Source organism: Lygodium microphyllum, chromosome 1 (genome assembly GCF_053477565.2).
Source record: "Lygodium microphyllum isolate KBCC chromosome 1, Lygodium_microphyllum_v1.1.10, whole genome shotgun sequence".
Lineage (NCBI taxonomy): Eukaryota > Viridiplantae > Streptophyta > Polypodiopsida > Schizaeales > Lygodiaceae > Lygodium > Lygodium microphyllum.
The window spans coordinates 141,727,852-141,746,978 of record NC_141135.1 but is presented as its reverse complement, the minus strand read 5'-3'; the positions used below and the strand labels follow the sequence as shown (position 1 = coordinate 141,746,978).

General features: G+C 37.1%; 1 protein-coding gene and 1 long non-coding RNA gene across 3 annotated transcripts in view; both read right to left on the bottom strand.

Moving 5' to 3' along the window:
- Positions 1–1,315: 1,315 nt before the first annotated feature.
- Positions 1,316–3,517, bottom strand: LOC148041751 (uncharacterized). The gene is made up of 3 exons (XR_015692484.1): positions 3,404–3,517; positions 1,578–1,616; positions 1,316–1,360 (listed from the first exon to the last, which is right to left on the bottom strand). It is a non-coding gene; the product is annotated as an uncharacterized LOC148041751 (long non-coding RNA).
- A 4,708-nt stretch (positions 3,518–8,225) lies between these two features.
- Positions 8,226–19,127, bottom strand: part of LOC148041750 (uncharacterized) — a 33,016-nt gene continuing 22,114 nt past the window's right edge. For both annotated transcript variants that reach the window (XM_087682077.1, XM_087682084.1), the window contains exons 2-6: positions 9,589–9,788; positions 9,394–9,480; positions 9,238–9,310; positions 9,045–9,150; positions 8,226–8,915 (exon numbers count right to left, since the gene is read on the bottom strand). In XM_087682077.1, coding sequence (XP_087538203.1) covers positions 8,821–8,915; positions 9,045–9,150; positions 9,238–9,310; positions 9,394–9,480; positions 9,589–9,788 — 561 coding nt within the window. In that variant the 3' untranslated portion in view covers positions 8,226–8,820. The remainder of the gene's footprint in view (positions 8,916–9,044; positions 9,151–9,237; positions 9,311–9,393; positions 9,481–9,588; positions 9,789–19,127) is intronic.

Sequence of the window (19,127 nt, the reverse complement as noted above, 5' to 3'; positions counted from 1 at the left end):
GCATTTGGAACTTGGAACTTCAAATCTTCCATTACATAGACCAAATTACAAGTAATTCATTCTCTATGCTTTTCTTTTATTAAACTTAGTATTATATTTTATTATGATAAATGTTACTTTTTTTATAGATGTTTATCTTTCTAATCTTAAAAATTGTAAATAGTCATCTATTATTGATGTCATACATGGTTTGATTGGAGAAGAAATGTACAAAGGTAAGAGAAAAACATAACTTGCAAAGAATAAAATGTTTTTTTAATGACTATTCTTATATTATCCCTATGTAACATGGCCAATTAGCGCAATATCCCTTCTGCCTTTGCCTAATTTTATAAGCCTTGAGTGGTCTTTGCCAAGTCCAACAACTAGTGAGATATATAGATTTAAAATATTTTTTTAGATACAAACATTATTAAAACCTACTATCTCAAGTACACTAAGCAAGATTACTTTGTTTATGCCTAGTGATGTATTTATTGATATCTTTTCCCATGTTGAGATAAGAAGATCAAAGGCCATGCTATCAAGGGCATATGATCGTGTTTTACAATTTAATGATAAGGGACGGGACACCAAGATAAAATCTATATAATTTGTAAGATAAATCAAGGCTTTGTTCCTTGTAAATGCATGCTTGCTACTCAAAATTTCATTCTTAGCCTTTATTATAGTAAACGGCATTATGTTCGTAATAGCAATCTAGTTGCTTTGGATAACAAACTTAAGGATTTTCGCAAAGATCCTTTAGTGGATCTTGATGTTTGGTTCAATCATGATATTATTATGATCCTAAAGGTTAGATCATCATGTATACTACATCAAGTTAGAATCAATTTACAAAATGAGAAATTTTAATTGCCACATTCATTTGTATTCCAACTAAATAACAAATGGGTAAGTCTCTATATCAAATTATATATACTAGATATGTATTTTATTCCACTTCTTAGACATCAAACACTTGTGCTAATTTTTTTTATAGATTTCAAAGAGGAGAGAGAAGAATATACAATGTAAAGATATTTAAAAAATGATATCTTTACCTTCAATATCAATACAAGTTTGGATATTGCAGTAAATTTGTATTTGCTTTCTTCATGATTTACATATATGAGATCTTACAAGGCAATATGCAAAAGCTATTTCTTTTTGCAAGGACCTTTCTTAGAAGGAGAAACATCTTTTTAACGAGTTCTTTTACCTTTCTTTGATACTTCAGTTTCCTTAGATGTTGAGGCCATACCTTTACTTGTTCCAATTGTGAGTATCTATCCTTCCTTCTCTACTTCCAAACTCTCCATGCCCTCCTTGTCTTCTTGGTCTTCTTGTATGCAATTGATGATTATGTACCTAAAAATCTCTGCTCAAACATACCAAACATGCTCACTATTATAACAATCCTTGAAAAGCTCACACACGTTTAAAAGAAAAGGGTGCTACCTCACTATTTATTTTGCAACAGACTATCTTTTTGAGTAAAACTCTCTCTTAAAGTTAAGCATATTCCACATTACCTTTATAGATTTGTCATCATTAAGATAAATAATCTTAATTAATCTTCTAGCATTATCAATTACCTTCCAACCACAAGAATGGCTATCATCTTGATGAGGGCTCTACAATCAACAACACAAAATAAAATTATCTTCTTGATGAGGGCTTTGCAACCAATAACACTAACCAAAATTATGCAACTTGTTTATGGCAGTTTATAGAATCAAGTATCTTGATATATTTTGATCAAAACCTTGCCACAACTTGTTTATATTCAATTTGTGCAAGTAGATAAGAAAGTACATGAGGCATTCTATAAACTTCAATCAATATTTTTGTACCTCTATATCAAAAAATAATAAAATTTAGAGTATGTACAACAAATAAAATCTCAAATGATCAAGGAGACTTGAATTATTTAAGTTATATCTTAGCATTTCCATGAATTCCTTTCAAAAATTGATGAAAAAATATTACTTATCAATGCAATCTATTGCAATCAAGCTCCAATGAGATTAAGCCAATTCGATTAAGCTAAGGTTCAAAGCTACTTGTATCAAGCTCATTTCTCCTCATGTAATGGAAGATTGAAGATTTAAGTGCCTCAAATTTTTATTGTATATTGAAAGAGAGTTCGTGCATCATACATCTAGTAAAAGCACTAAGATAGTGAGTATATAGAAAAAACATTATTGCTAGAAAAATATCATTATTAAGAGTAAATTAATCTGGGCATATTATACATCAATCTAATAATAAAAATAGAGTCATTTACTTCTCTCCTTTTATCCTTGAGTATATGAACACATTGTGAGTCCAAAATAACAATATCATTTCTTTTGCCTATGTCACCAAAAAGAAGTAATACACATTGAAGACTATAGATTAACCCCCTCAAGCATGTCAAAGAGCTCATCTTCTAATGCTTCTAATTGCTTTTCTTCTTTTTCTTCTACTTTCTTTCTATTTTTCTCCCTCTATTTCTCTACCTATTCTTCTATAGTATTTTCATCATTCTCATGTAATCTTCTATCTCTCTCATGTGTGATATCTTTAACTTTAGGATTTGTGTCTTTCTTTTTTGTCATATACTAAGGCACGTTTAGAATATTGTATATATTTATATCCATAAGAGGAATTGGCTCTAGAACCTTGAAGAATCTATATCTGAACCTTCTCAAGATTATCATGTCCTTATCCATGAGTGTCAATCTGTGTGCATGGGCAGCACAACTTATGCATCCTACAAAAACTCAATTAAGAAGTCCTCTGTAGCCTCCTAGATGTAGTTGAGAGCACTCCTTGTCCATCTAAATCTATTGAGACTATGCTTATCACATATCTCCCTAATAAGGCTTTGGAATGGCAGTCTTGGAGCTGCATTATTAAGAGCTTTCATTCCCTTTCTGATCTCTCTCGGACATTTGTTGGATACCTAATGAGTCTTTTGAGCAATATGTCTTGGATCAACTTTTTGCTTTCTTGCAGTGGCTTTTGTTCTAGCCATGGTTAAACTCACTAATTGCCAAAAAAAAATCAAGTAATACATTCAACAACCCATAGTCTGTACATAAATGTGTGGCACGCGACAACGAATCTTAAATAAACACAAAACCGAAGCCATGATGTGTTGTACAACACATGATGAAGAAAACATAAGTCTAATGGAGAAAATATATTAAACACAAAAAACAAGCAATGCAAGGACTACAGAAATCATGCTTCATATGACATGTTATGCATATTGCCTACTTTGACATGTGAAGCACAAATACATTGCCAATGTTTGATAGATTGGACTATATTTTCGCCTTTCATCCATCATGACCACAACAAGTCAATATTGCTTTAAAATTTTATGGAAAAGGAAATATATCAAAGCATAAAAAAGTTGAGGGGTGGCCCATACCTTGTGTTTGCCAAATTTGTTGCTTTTGAGGATTAAAAAGAAGACTCTGTGTGGATGGAGTTAACCTTGTTGGAGTTGAGAATCTTGCTTGATTTCAAATGAACCTCAAAAGAGATGAAATGAGCTTTGACTCAAAAGGTTGGAATAAAATGGCAAAGTTTATCTTGGTCTGAGGAAAATAACATTGAAATGATTTATTAAAGTGGCATTTAATTGCATGTTTACTCGTACCTCCTCCTCTTTATGCCTCAAAAATAGCCCCACATGTGAAATGATGCCATAAAAAAGTTAAAAAAGAAGAGATCTCTTTTTGGGTTAGTTTACAAGAGGTTAGAGTTGCACTATATATAGAGATCAAAAGAACATCATGAGTATGATGACTTAAAGTAGATTCATGCAGCTAGGTTTTCTTTTGCCTTTAAATTTTGCTTTCTCTTATGGGGTTACTCTCCTTTTGGGTAGCCCAAGAAGAGGGAACATACATTCATTTCTCTACTTTCTCTGTACTAGCCCACTCCTCACACTCACTAGGAAAATTATTTAGTGCCCCTTTTTCAATCTTTTTGTGCATAAAACTTTTGTGAATCAAAAGATATGCCACAAACAAGTGCAGTGCTATAGCATCAAAGTGGTAGAAATATGAGACATTTAACATCAATATTTTATTTGTACTTGTAAACATGTCTACAATCTATATTATAAGCTTAGGCCCATTTTGAGTTGTCAAGCCCTCATCTTGTTGTTTGAAATCACTAAAAGCAACTTTGAATACCTTCTCCCTATGCCTCCACTTTGTCTCACGTATGTGTTGCAAAAGGATTTGATCATTTGTCATGATCATGTAGAAATCTCTTCATGGTGCCCATATCTCCTCCCTAGCCTCCTACATCATAACCATAAGCTTAGGTCCATTTTGAGTTGTCAAGTCCTCATCATATTTGAAATCACTAAAAGCAACTTCGAATAGCTTCTCTGGTGGTCGTCATTACCCATACACATCGTGATGTCATAATGATCAAATCATTGTGATGTTGCAAGGGTTTTTGATTATGCTGTCATAGCAATCAAGAGTTCACCAAGGATTGAAAATGTGGAGGATAAGAGAACACTCCTGCCTGCCCAATCAGAACTAGTCATAAAAAACAATGTGCACGTGGAATGAGCCCAAGCTAACCAACACGCATGGTATAGATTTCGAGTCACCAAAGGAGCACATGTGAACATGACTTAAGCAAGGGCAAGAAAAGAAAAAATAACAAATTTCTGGTACCACAATGATTTGATCACTATGACAATGCAGTTGTCTAATCATTATGGTTATAGTGATCAGGGTAATAATATGATGCACAACTCTAAGAGCAAGGTTATAGAAGGCTTGTGGCTATTCTAAAGCAACTACATATTCCAATTGTCAATGCAAGAGTGCATCATTCCAAGTACAATGCTTTCTACACCTGTTTCTTCAATTTTCACTTTAATTTTAGTCATTTTCATAAATCCAATCCAATATATATAATCCCTTCCTACACCATCCACAAAGGGTTTTGGAGTGCTACACTCACTAGATTGAAGAGGAAATTCAATCAACACTAACGATCACCAACATACTCTATTCTTCCAATGTGGTAAGGATGTGTAGATAACCAAAGAATGTGTAGAATCTATCTATTGTCCCAGCAATAAATCAATATATCAAGGAAAAATTAAGACTTAACAAGAATTGAACATGCTTCAAGAGCTTCTCCCAAAACTCATTGTCTCCTACCTCTCATCTAGGGATGCTTCTCGTATGCTCTCTCCGAAGATCAAGATAAGCTCTCCTTGTCCCCTAGCAAGCTACAAATATCCACAATACCATTCTTGAGTACAATATTAGAGTCATATTCATTCCATGCATCCAATAAATACTCTCTTTTGCTTCTTTAAATGAGATTTGGTAATCTTTGTCTCATGTATAAAGCAACAAGAGTATGGTGATTAGCAAATGAATAATGCAAAGAATTTACAATATATGTCCTCTTATGCAAAGGAGCAACCAATTTATTATCCTTAGTAGTTTGAAAGGACCTTATGGAAAGCCATTTTGATTCATTATGGTGGTTATCTCGAACAATTGCCTCATGCAAGAGCATTTTCTCAACACACGGTTGGTCAACAACATATATTACATTTTATTACCTTTTTCTTGAGAGAAAGGGCTAACCTACAACACCATCTTTCTTTTTACCATAATAATAATTTTGTTTTTATAGTAAAGATCGTACAATTTATATTCTTTACTTTCATTGCTCTACCATACAAGAAGTACACTTCCCCATTAGCCAACTTTGTGCATTTTAGGTAGTAGAGCATAAACCATTCAAAGATACACAAATGTGCAACAAATGGCTTTTTACCATGCCAAGCCTCATATAATGTAATTGTTTGCAAATCCTAAATTCGATTCCTATTTTGAACATGTAATTAGCACACACAATAGATTCTAATAAGAAGTTATGATACCAAGTTTTTTCCTTTCACCATGCATTGTGTTATATATCATCTCCCTAACTATTTATTTTCTCTCAACCATTACATTCGTTTGAGGAGTATAAGACATTATGCATTATTGCTTAGTACATTCCAACTATAAAAATGCATGAAACTCCTTGGTCATACACTTGCCCCCATTGTTTGTACATTATGTACCAACTTACAATATGCATTTCTCACCTATTGTCAAAATTTGATTAAAAGGCATGAACACCTCTAACCTCAATTTCATAAGATAAACCATCATCTCGTGTAGTCATCAATGAGTATCAAGTACAAATACCCAAAACCAAAAGTATAGTTAGACCACAAATATTACAATATATGATCTTTTAATTAGTTTTCTCATCCAACCATTATGAGTCATCAATAATCAACCAACACAAGCTTTTGTAAATTACATGCAACACAAAAGAAAAACAAATAGGTCATATTGACTAGGATGGAAACCTATATTTTTCAAATTCTCAAAATGAGATAGAAATTATTATGTTCAATAGTGATATTGTCATAAAAAAAGAAGATATGGTTAAATACACTGGTTTTTTTATGAATGTTCCTATGGAAAAAGCCATGCTAAGCTACACCTTTTTAGCATTGATGTCTCAATTGGATAGAGTGCTTGGCTTCGAATCCTTATGATCAAAGTTACATACTTTATAATATTGCTTGCCAATTTATTTTTATCTATGATGAAGTGGTCAAAAAACTAGAACACAACATACCATAGTGTTCTAAGATAATAACCCTCATCTACATGTTTTTATTAAGTGTACAAAAGTGGCATTTACAAAGTCTTGCTTGACAAGAGATATCAAGCAACCATGATCCAAATGTCCAAAACATGTATACAGCAACTTAGCATGCTTTTCATCCTCACTATTTTATTGATAATCAAAGTTTGAGAGAACACAAGAGGCTAAGGGAATAAGAGAGAGAGAAGAATGCATGACAAGAGAATGGGTACAATCTTGCAACGCAACTTAGCATGCTCTTCACCCTGACTATACTAATAGTTAACCAAAATTTGAAAGAACACGAGGATAAGGGAACAAAAGAGAGACAAGAATACACAAAAAACGAATGGGTACAATATTTCCCCATGCATCAATGAGCAACTCTCTCATGCATGTATTTAATAATTTGCACTTAGCTTTTAGAGCTTTTAAAACATCTTTTTGGGCTTATACTTTCCTTTCTTGAACTTATTTTATGTTAATTTTTTTGCTAAGGCAAAAACCATATTTTCAACTTTACAAAATAATTATATTGCCCTAAGGACATAAGAGTTACAACAATATTACAAAATCTCATACATAAGCGTACAAATAAATAATGAATAATCCCATAGGCAATCTATTGGTAAATACAATAATCATTACATCTATATTACTACACTAACAATCTACTTATTAGAAACTCAAAATATAATAATTCCTCACATATCCACCTAACAAAGTGCAACTAGTACTACATGCATACGTGTACAAGTCACTATTGTATGACAAATTTAATAATAATGATAATAATTCATTTAAAACACAAACATACCACTTTTGTAGTAATAAAACAAATATCATAGCTTAATATCACCCCAAAATTTAAAAATAACAATGAATAAAATAATGCACAACCCTCTCATAGACATCCATTCTATTTTCTTAAGACTCCAAGTCACAAGATCTTCAAATCATCAATTTGGGGTTAAAATTTATGGCAACACACATTATGAATTGTTGGAAAAATCCAAGGCACTTCAACCAAAAACGAACTAAGGAAGAATTAGTAGCAATACAAGCAATTGACTTCAATCATCTAAACTACAATTCTTTGGCAAAAGGTCAATAAAACTAGGCTATTATAACTACAAATAGCTAGAAAGATATTAGCCAAAAACAAACTTGAAGAATGGGTAGCATTATAAGCAAATAACTTCAATTATTCGAACAACAATTCTCCAACATAAGGTTAACTACCTGAAGATTGTTGGAAAAATCCAGGGTACTTCAACCAGAGACAAGCTGGAAGAATGGACAGTGATATTGGCCATTTAACTTCAATTATCCAAACTATGATTCTTCAACATTGGCTCAATAAAAGTAGGCTTGTTACCACTGCACGTTGTTGGAAAGATCCAAAGCAACCAAAAACAAAATTGAAGAATAGAAGATTCTGAATAGTGTAGGGGGAGTAGGCTGGGTGGGGGCAGTAAGGAATCCGAGCAGGAACACATCCGGAACGATGATGAATAGGATTCATCTAGGGGATGGTTGAAACTCTACAACATCAATGAAAAGAAAGAATGCCTCTTTCCAGTACGTACAAAACATTTCTAGGTGCAAAACAAGTCACAACACCATGGCCACAAATGGCAAATTACTTGCACTACAATTGATCTTGAGTACCCATCAAGAAAAACCTTGCCATTACTGTTGAAGAAGTTTCTGAGGAAGACGAGCATTGACCACTGAGCCTTAGATGGCATATAGCAGAATATCTGCATTGAGGCAACCACTTTCTACAAATTGCCACTCCTGCACTGGTACATCTGTTTTTCCTTTTTTTCTCAAATCCTATTTTGGGTGTTTTTTTTTTCTTTTCGGGTTTTTCTAAGAGGGTCTTCAAGCCCCACGTGCAACTCTCTCAACCCTCTGTAGATAATATGACATGTAAGACCATCTCAATGCCCCCCTCCCATAGCTACAAACAATACTGACATGTCTGGAATGCGTTATCTCATCTCCTCTTTAGATGAATTCTCCAGCATCAATAATTCACTTTCAACTGTATGGACTACAGTATGGATGAAAGTTTATTGATCGCTAAACAAAGTGCTAAAGATGAAAACGGCATTGCTTGCATCAGGAAAATAGCCTGCCTATAAGTCAATCGACAGATCCCATTTGAGCCTTGATGCTTACTGAAAAAAGACCATCCCCACTACATAGTGCTTTGAGTGAGAACAAAGTTTTGGATGCTCCTGCAAAGAAAAATGTGACTGAATTCTCACTTACGTAGCAAAAAGTTTCAGTTCGATTACAGAATCAGGCATGCATTTGTTATGATTTTTTTTTAATCTTTTTTTTTTTTTGGGGGGGGGGGGGGGAACCTTCGCATGTTTCACGTGTCCAGCTCAAGCCAGCTTGGGAATGATGCCCTGGTGTAGCAGCATACACTGCAGATAGCTTATTACTTCCATTTAATTCGTGGACAGTCTGCTCAGCAAGAAATCAGCAAATTAGAACCTCCAGTCAAAATACAACCTTGAGAGCACTGCATTTCCATGCTAAGCACAAAGTTACCTGTATGATAAACCGTTCCCCTGCTTGATCATCTTTGCTGTAGCGTGAAAAAAGAGTCAGACCCCCACCTAACCTGTTCCAGAATCAATTTCAGGAGTTGCTTCTGTCCTTGAAACTATGCCCACAAGAAAATCAAAAGATTTTTGGAGCAAAAACCTGTGTGAGGTGGCCAATCCTATTGCTGGGCGTGTCAAGAAATCTGAAGAGACAGCACAAGATATAGTGTGTCCATCTTTCTTTGTCCTGAAAATATTGACTTGTTTGGAAATTATCTACTCATTGAAACACTATAAAGGCATGTTTTGCAATTTCTGAAAATAAGATGATGTCAAAATTCAAACTTATGCCCACCTCATCGTGTTCTCTAGTGTGACACGGTTCCTGTTCTGCAAATCTGTGGTGAAACTGAGTGAAACATTTGTGGCAAGGCATGATCTGCTCTTCTCAAGTGCTAAATGGGAGATGAAATTTTTCACAATCTTCAGATGAAGCTCAGCCAGATGAGATTCACTCCCTTGTAAATTGGTCTCTATGATTGTGTCTGACCCCAACTGGAAAAACCAGTATAGAAATTAAGGGCAGGTGCAAGAATCCATTAACTTTTAGTACATGAGGGACTATGCTGCTGATTACTGGGTGTAATGAAACTGAAAGCAGGTCAGTGGACAACATAATTGCTATGTCGATTGATATTTGAACAGGGAGAGTAAAAGATTTCTAAACTAACCACTTCACATCAACATTACAATTGAGAAAAATAGCAAGGGTTGGGAGAACTATGAATCATTGAGACTGTTCTTTAATGATCAGAGAGAGCGTACACATCTTCATCTGCAGTTCCAACAGTGAGCTGCTCCCTTGTACTAACTGATCTTCATTAATCTGATTTTGGTTTATACATAAGACATGTTGAATAACATGTATAGCCTATGTAACGTTTAGCCTTTACAATTATGCAATGCAGTGCTAAACATATAAATCACAGAGATTACTCTCGGAACATGTTTGCAAAGCACTTTTAGATGAGTTATGAGAATAGGAACTGTGAGAACAAAATGAAATTACAAAAGGCATCTGCAAATTTTTCCTGTTACAAAAACACATTCAACATGAGGGTACCTATATCAATACATTTTCTGGGCTAGAGTCGTAGCAGTCTGACTTTTCATGTGAGTCACTATGGTCTTTCGTGGAAAACATTCACTCTTCAAGCACTTGTCTCAAGTAGAGGCCTGAGCGGCTGCACTGTAGTACTAGGTTGTACCTTGCTAGCACAACTGATCAGTTACAAACGATGCCAAAAGTGATCATTTCATAGCACAATTGTTTAAACGTCAATTGTAAACCTATGACACATGCTCTTTGAGTATCCAAATCCCAAGACATGGATATCAAGTAGCTGAATATCGGCTAAGCATAAAGTTCGAATTGTATTATAAGCTATGTCACCACCCAAGACATAGAAGAGACATCATTGTGTACCTCAATTTTATATTTGAAGTAACCAATGCTATTGTGTCCCCCTTGAAATTCATCAATGTATCATTTCAAGGAGCGGCAGCAAAAACTGCATGTGAAAGGACTCTGACACAATCTGAAATCAGCTATATAGATTCAGCACAGCAGGTTAAACCAGAAATGTATCCGATCAAGCCGGTCGTAAATAGTCCAACCAGCTGGTCAGCCAGCCCGAAAACTCCGCACCAGAATGGAGCTAGACCAAAGTTTTCAACACCCTTCCCAGCAACATTTTGGGGAGCAAAATGAGAAATCAAAGGTGCTGAGGTACAAAACAAGAGAATGATTGTTACAATGGTTGGAGTGGGAACCACCCTCCAATGGTGAGACAAATGGAGCTCCCTACACAACAGCCCATCAAGCCTGCTCAACAGGAGATGTGGCAGCAGCAAGAGCTGTGTTCGATAGCAAACAGTAACATGGGAAGGTAGAAGCAGCAATTGCAAATGTACGTCACATCCAAATGCACATTCCATGTATGTCATCAGCCTTTTAAATGTATAGTTTTATAGCCTAGCTGCAAACCATACACATCTACATACCAACTCACAATGACTAGTACATTGAATAGTGATCCCAATGGCAGAAATACTGTCAACTCACAATACCCTGGATGCAACCAAGTACATTTGAGATTCACTGCATAATCGAGCTGTCCATCACTAGGGAAGTGGAGGTGAAACCTCCTCCGTAAGCAATATTCTAGGCTCTCTTGCTCTATTGAGCCTAAATGAACTCGATCGTCTATTAGCTCCAAGTAAAGCTTATCAAGGTAAAGTGCAACACGAAGGATAACCAGCCAAGTCACCCTTCCCCATCCATTTGCATCTATCAATAGGTGAAAAAAATACTGAAACTTCACCAAGAAGCACATGGAAACTTTCCCTCTAACTCTTCGTTCCCCAAAAGTTGCACTAGGTTCTAGATCTATTTCCTATTTAGAGCATAGAGATCCTTTATACTTTCACATTGCTACAATTCCAGCATGACCAGTATAAGCCATCACATCCAGTTGACTAGCCTCTCATTTGTAGCTAACATGCTAGGAGCACCAAATGCATTATGAAGCATTCTTGTTTGTATACCTCGGAGCATTGCAATGTGACTATGCATGGGAATTGGCAAACCAAGATACATTTTCCTATACATTCCAAGCATTTCTAGCTACATTTTCCTCATGACAAGCACTATATAGAGCATTTGCATGACTAGCATTAATACCATGAGTCCCAAACACAATGGGCTGCATATATGCATTGCCAAACATGCTATCTTGTGCCTCAACATCATGCCAACATTGCTATACATGGGGCTTTCCATTCCACTTGCCATAATTGGATATATTGGTCCTTGCATACCATGCATAGATGGCTACATACCAAATATATTTGGTCCTTGCATCCTCATGGCTGAAGCATTACCAAAACCATTCCTTGTAAAACCAAACCACCACCAAAGTACGTGGGTGACCCACATTAGCATGCATGCTTTGCTGTCTAAAAAGCATTGGATTGGCACTTCCAAGTTGGCCTTGCATATGGATCAATTGCCCCATGGTATGATTTGCTTACGCTCATTACCCACGTTTGGAACATCATGCTGCTGCATTAACTCTTCCTTCGATACATCTTGTTTGTCCCGAAACTCTTGAAGACGATATCCTCTTCTTGCCTCTGTGGCCCCTTTAAGGGGTTCAAAAAGCACATGAACCAAGGATCTTTTGCCAAGTGTAAAAACATTTGGGCTACTATCCTCGATCAATCTTTAAAGCCATCCAGTTCCTCTTCCTCTTGCTGATCATCAGCTTCAAGAGACCTAGAAGGTTGATCAAAACCAGCATTAATTGCTTGCTGCCAAAGCTGTGTGGTTTGCCCAAGATCAAGCATAGCAATTTCCTCTTCATTTTGTGAATTTTCAGACTAAGAGGCATCAGCACTACTTGATCCCATCTCACTATAAGAAGACATTCTTACTATAATGCTCTGCTGAATAAAATTTCTGCACTAAAGCAATGCTTTTGACTTCCAATCAAGTGTCACAAGCCCATGAAGTCAAGGGAACCGATGTAATCCCAAAAATGAAACCATGAAACCAACCTTCCTTCTCCAAAGGGTGGTAATGGCCTAATAATGCACAAATTACAACAAGCATAAATTTCAATTAAACTCAAATGCAAATGCTACCAAATAATCTTGGACAATAGACTCTCGGATGTCCCCAACAATGACCATCAAGCCTTTCTATTGATTTGCCTCTTGATCTAACAAGGGATTGGTCTCTAATTGACCCTTGGCTAGTCAAAATGAGCCCCAAATCCAATTCAGTCGACTGGCTTCATGAAATCTTTTGCAATTTCTTGAATTCCAACTACAGATTTCAAGTACTAAGTCTTCAATTTCTTGGCACAAGACCCAAGGTAGCTGCTAAACCCTGATTTTTGCTATAAATAGGGTTTACAATAGCAAAAACACAATTGTTCTTCATCTGAAAATGGTAAAAATCTATTGGGGATTTCCTAAAGAGTAGAGAGAAAGCTAAAGAGAGAGAAATCTTTGATTCCTATCACAAGAAAGTGCTCAAATTTGTTGTTGCTCTAGGGCTGAATGATTGCAGCCCCAAACTTGTTGTCACCTGCCTGCAAACATCTGCCTACAATGGACTCATGATCAGCTAGCAACAGCTCTGCGACAAGCTCCAATAGTCGGGCTGATCACTAATGGCTGGAAAATTGCAGCAGCAACTGTCTCTCCTCCTCCCCCAACCTCCACCACATTGGAATTGCTAGCAATCATGATTGTCACACCTTGTCATCTCCTACCTATGAGCCTCAATCTAAGTAAGACGAGGACTTTAGGAGCTCTAACTTGTTTGTTACTTGTTTTGACAGAGGAGGTAGCTCATTCTAGAGCAGCCATTTCATTGCCTTTCACTACATTTTCTCGTCCAATCGGCATGATGTGTGCATTTCCCAAGCAATTTATGCATACATTAGCCTCCCTACACTTGCCGGACATTGTCCATATTTGCCAAGAACTTTTTTAAGCACATCTAGCTTTTTTTTCTGCATTTATTGCAGTTGAACCAGCATTAAAGGCTGTATGGTTATGCCTATACATTTGGCACTCCTCCCACTTGGCAAACAAATTCTCCCATTCTTCCCTTGCAAGTTTTACAGGTGCACACTCCGGTTCTATCATCTTCTTCCATCTCCAGTGTTGCCATGATCATCAACTTGATCTGGTGCCCTCACTGACGCTGTTGGCTGCATGCAAGGACGATTAGTCCTCTTGTATTCAGCATTTGTTCCTTGTTCAGTGAAATTTTCTTTCTTCTTTTCTTGCAGTCTCTCTCTGTTCCTTAGTCTCTGTCTCCATGTTTCCTTTCCATTAAGCACTCTCACATGGTATCATCGCCAAATGAGAGGACAAAGTGGAGATTGTTGCAGACATGACCAACCCAAGCTGAAAACGCAAACATCGGCATTCGTGTTTGCTGCAAACGAAACCTCCTCTACATCAGCAACCCCTTCTAACAGTTGGCAACAGCTCTTCTTCCCCAAGAGAACAAGTTTCTAGGCAAGCGACAGCCTATCTTGGCCAACAACAAGGCATCAACACAATGCTTGTAGCTGATTTCTCCTATCTATTGCAAATTTCGGACCTTGTGGGTGTCTTGTAGGATATCAAAGATGTCTTACAACTAGTATCACAACTTTGATGATACAAATGAGGAGCCTTCTCAATACACCTCCGAACGGCAGCGAGATTATCACAAAGATTATCACAGGATTGTGAAGAACGGAGGTTACCTAGCCCGCTTGTTCAAGAACCCTCTCCTCCCTGTTCTCCATGTTTCACACAAGGCTTGTTTTGCTAGCCTCAAAATGCCATCTATAGCACCCTCTATATAGGTGCCCGTACTCCCTTCTTTGTCCAAAGAAGACCGGCTTAATGGTTCAAACTACTTGCTTTGGTCATGTAAAGTGGAGTGTATCCTTGATACCTTCGACCTTTGGGAGTTTGTTACCCACCCTATTCCCCATCCACTAGAGGATCCCATCGTTGGATCATCAATGAATCATACAACCTTATGGAATCAGCTCAAGTCTAGAGCTCAATCTTTCCTCTTTATGAGCTTACAGAATTCTATCCTAGTGTAAGTGCGCAAGTCGTGAAAAGCAGCAGAAGTGTGGACAAAGCTTGCTTCTTTGTATCATCAAAAGACATTTTCCCACCAGATTACTCTCGAGAAGAAATTATGGATGCAATTGATGTTTCCTTCCATGAAGGATCATATCAACAGGTTAGAGGATATGAGGGATGAGTTTGCAAATCTTGGCAAGATAATCTGTTCAGAGGATATGGCCATGATTCTTTTGACTCAATTGCTATCTCCCCACTGTGGTGTCTTTTGTACCAGCCTTCTTACATCAAGGATCTGTGAAAAGCTTCTATGGAAGGAGCTTGTCCCACTTGTTCTGAAGCATGATGAGCGCACTAAAGAGGTAGCTAGTGGATTCCCCTCCACCAAAGCTTTTGTTGCATGTTCGGGAGGGGGGAAGAATAATAAAGGAAAGTCAAAGACTAAAAGACAGGAGAGTTCTTCAGGCTCTAACTTTGACTCGCAAAGACCTAAACGCCCATATTATGAAAGTGGACACATCCAAAGGAGAAACAATGGAAGAGATATCGTCACCTTCGTTTGGGAGCGAAGCATGAAGCTAACAAAATCAAGCCTTTTACCTCTACTACAGCATTTACCCATGCGTCAGTATTCCTTCATATTGTTGACTTGGAGGAGTCTTCTTGAATTGTTGACTTGTCTTTTGAGAGGCCTTGGCTAATTGATAGTAGAGCTTTTAGTCATATGACTCCACAAGGTGATTAGTTGCAAGACCTATGCCCTTTTGAGAATTTCATCACTATTGGTGACATTGTATCAGGGCCTATTAGTAGTGTTGGCACTTTGCCTTTGTTTCCCAACTACAAATCGAGATCCCTTTCACAAGCCCTTTATGTTTCGGACGTGGGCTTTCCACTCCTCTCAATTTATCACCTTACTAGGCTTGGTACCCGAGTTGTCTTCACCAAGCAAGCCATTTGTATTGAGGATTCTTCTATAGGAGTTGTTACCGCAATAGGTTCACAAGAGAGCAAGCTTTACATGCTCCATTCCCCTTCTATTATGCAGGGTCCTCTGAGGCAATTGTCTCTTACTATATCCGTTTCTGCTAGTGCACCATCTATTCCACAGGTTCTTATCCATACCCCATCCTCTCCTCCAGTAGATACATTCCCCTTCTCTTATGCAAGGTTCTTTGAGGCAATTATCTCTTGCTACACCCATTTCTACTAGTGCATCATCTATTCCACAGGTTCTTTCCAATCGCCCACCCTCTCCTCCAGTGGTTCCCTCATAACTCTCCATCCCTTTCAAAGGGGAACGATCTTCATGATGCAACTATGGCTTTCCTAGCCCCTAGTGTTTCAAAGGGGGTTTCCAAGGATCCTGAGGAGCTTCTTCATCGACAACCTTTATCAACAAACTTTATCGACATTCGCATTCCTCTTGCCATCCCAAAATCCAGTTTTCACCACATCCAAGATCTGAGAGGGGGTATTAGCAATCAAGATTGTCATGCCTTGCCATCTCCTGCTTGTGAGTCTCAATTTGAGTTAGACGAGGACTTTAGGAGCTTTGACCTACCTGCCACTTGTTTTGACAAAGAAGACAACTCATTCTAGAGCAACAGCCATTTCATTGCCTTTTAGTATGTTTTCTCCTCCAATCGACATGTTGTGTGCATTTTCTGGGCAGTTTTTGCATACACTAGTTTGGCTTTACCTACCAAACATTGTCCAAAATTGCTAGGATTTTTTTTAGCACATCTAGCTTTTTTTTTCACTTTTACTGCAATCAACCAATATTAAATACTAGTCAGCCATATTTTAGGCCCCAAAGTGCAATCGATTAGTTTTTTATAGTTATGCCTATATATTTAGCACTCCTCCCACTTGGCAGATACATTCTCTCATTCTTCACTTGCAAATTTTGCAAATTTTACAAGTGCACACTCCAATTCCATCATCTTCCTCCATCTCCGATGCTGCCATCATCATCAACCTAATCTACTGCCCTTACTGACATTGTGCATTGCATGCAAGGACTCATCAGTCCTATATTCGGCATTTGTTCCTTGTTTAGTGCAGATTTCTTTCTTCTTTTCTTGCAATCTCTCTTTGTTCCTTTGTCTTTGTGTTTGTATTTCCTTTCCGCTACGCACTCTTATAGAAATGAGGCTCCACCAATCTCTAATATCCTTTTTCTCAATTGTAAAGGTAAGTTTTGCCAAGAGGCAACCTTCTAAATGAAATTTTTCACCATGTAAATTAATTTTCAAAATTAACAATTTTGAAAATTAATTTCAACCATTGTCCATGCCCAAAAAATTAAAGGTCCACATCCACAACTAATTTTGACAAGGCCATTTTTGGCTCCCAAGTGGTTTTGTATATTAATTGATCCTTGAACTAGCATTAATAACTTAATTAGTGCCTAGTTCCTAGTGTCACCTGAAAGTAGCCTTCCTTCTTAGCAAGGGTGATGTATACCTGATTTAACTCAAATTACAACAAGCATTAAATATACATAAACTAAAATACAAATGTTACCACTCAATCTTGGACAATGGACACCCAATTGTCCCAAAACTGGCGCCCCTTGCAATATTTCTTTATCTTTTATTGCAATTGGATGAAGTACACTGAGATTGCTTCAATCTTATTCGCTCTCCAATGCCTCTTTTTGTCATAAATAAATGACCAACAAGCCTTGAAAAAAAATTTACCCCTTGGTTTGCTCAGGGATTGGCCTTCAATTTGCTCCTTGGAAGACAAATTCTATCCACACTTAAAGTTGGCTAGCTGACCTCTTGAAATTCTCTAAACTCCCCAAATTTCAGCTGTTGAATTTCGAGTACTAGGCCCCAATTCCTGAGCACTCTTTCTAGGGTAGCTGGTAAATCCTAATTTCTACTGTAAATTAGGATTTAGCAGCAAAAGAAATCTCTTGAGGGAAGCTGTGAATTGGCTGAAGAATAGAGAGAAAGTAGGAGAGAGAAATTTCAAAGTTTCGTTGCCAAAATTAGCTAAATTTTAATGTTGCCCTCTTGTGAACAGCTGATTGACTACAACCCACCATCAACACGAGCCCCACATGCACTCACTTGCCCTTGTGAGCCCCAAAATTTGTCACCTACCTGTAGACAGCCTATAGGGCTTTCACCTGACTGCGATGGCCTCCTAGTCAACTAGAATGGCTGGAAATTTGCAACAATAACTCTTCCTTCTCTCCTCTCCTCTCCTAACCTCCACAATGCTAGAATGAGGCTCCACTAGCCTTATAAAAGCCTCTCTCACACTTGCATGGGCAAAGTCTACCAAGCAGCAACCTTCTAAAAGCAAATTTCAGCATTTTTCAACTCAATTAAATTACTTTTCAAAATATTAACTCTTGCTCAAAAAAATAAATACATCAACCAACAATTAAATTGATTAATTATTTTAGCTAATTTTAGAGACGAAACTTTGAAATTTTTGCAATCATATTCAGCCATACAAATTAGAAAAGTGGATATCATCACATACGCATTACAACGGAGGATGTATCTAACAGCTTTCATAACGTCTTTTGGGCTATATGAGTTCCTAGTCATGCCTTTTGGGATTAAGAATGCTCCTACCACTTTCAATCGGATGATGGATTGCATTTTCAAGCTACATAGATGATTTGTGGGCACTTTCTTTGAGCACACGATTGTCTATTCAAAAAATAGGACAGAGCATAAAAGACACTTCAACATTGTGTTCAATGAACTACGTGAGCATAGGCTGGTTTTATCAATGACAAGAAAACTTGATTAAGTACTATTTATAGCAATTAACAAATTTACAAAACTGAAATGCACACTTTACCATATAATCTTGGACATTGAACACCCTGTTGGCTCCAAAAGTGGTGCCCCTTTCGGTATTTATTTAACTTAATTGAAGAAGTAGTTTATGTACAATGGGATTTTTCCAATCCATTTCGGTATTCCAACTCCCCTTGCTGTCCAAAATGACTAGCAAGTCTTCAATCTGATTTGCCCCTTGATTCGGGCAATCAATTGGCCTTCACCCGCTTTGATGGAGATGAAAAATGCCCCAAATTCAATGATTTGTTAGTCCCTCCACTTGAATAAGCTAAAAACATCTTTAGCCCTATTGAATTCAAGTCTTGGAGACTCCAATTGCTGGCACACTTCCCGAGGCTACTGCTAAACCCTAATTTCTGCTACTACAGATTAGGGTTCATAGCAAAGAAATCTGAAA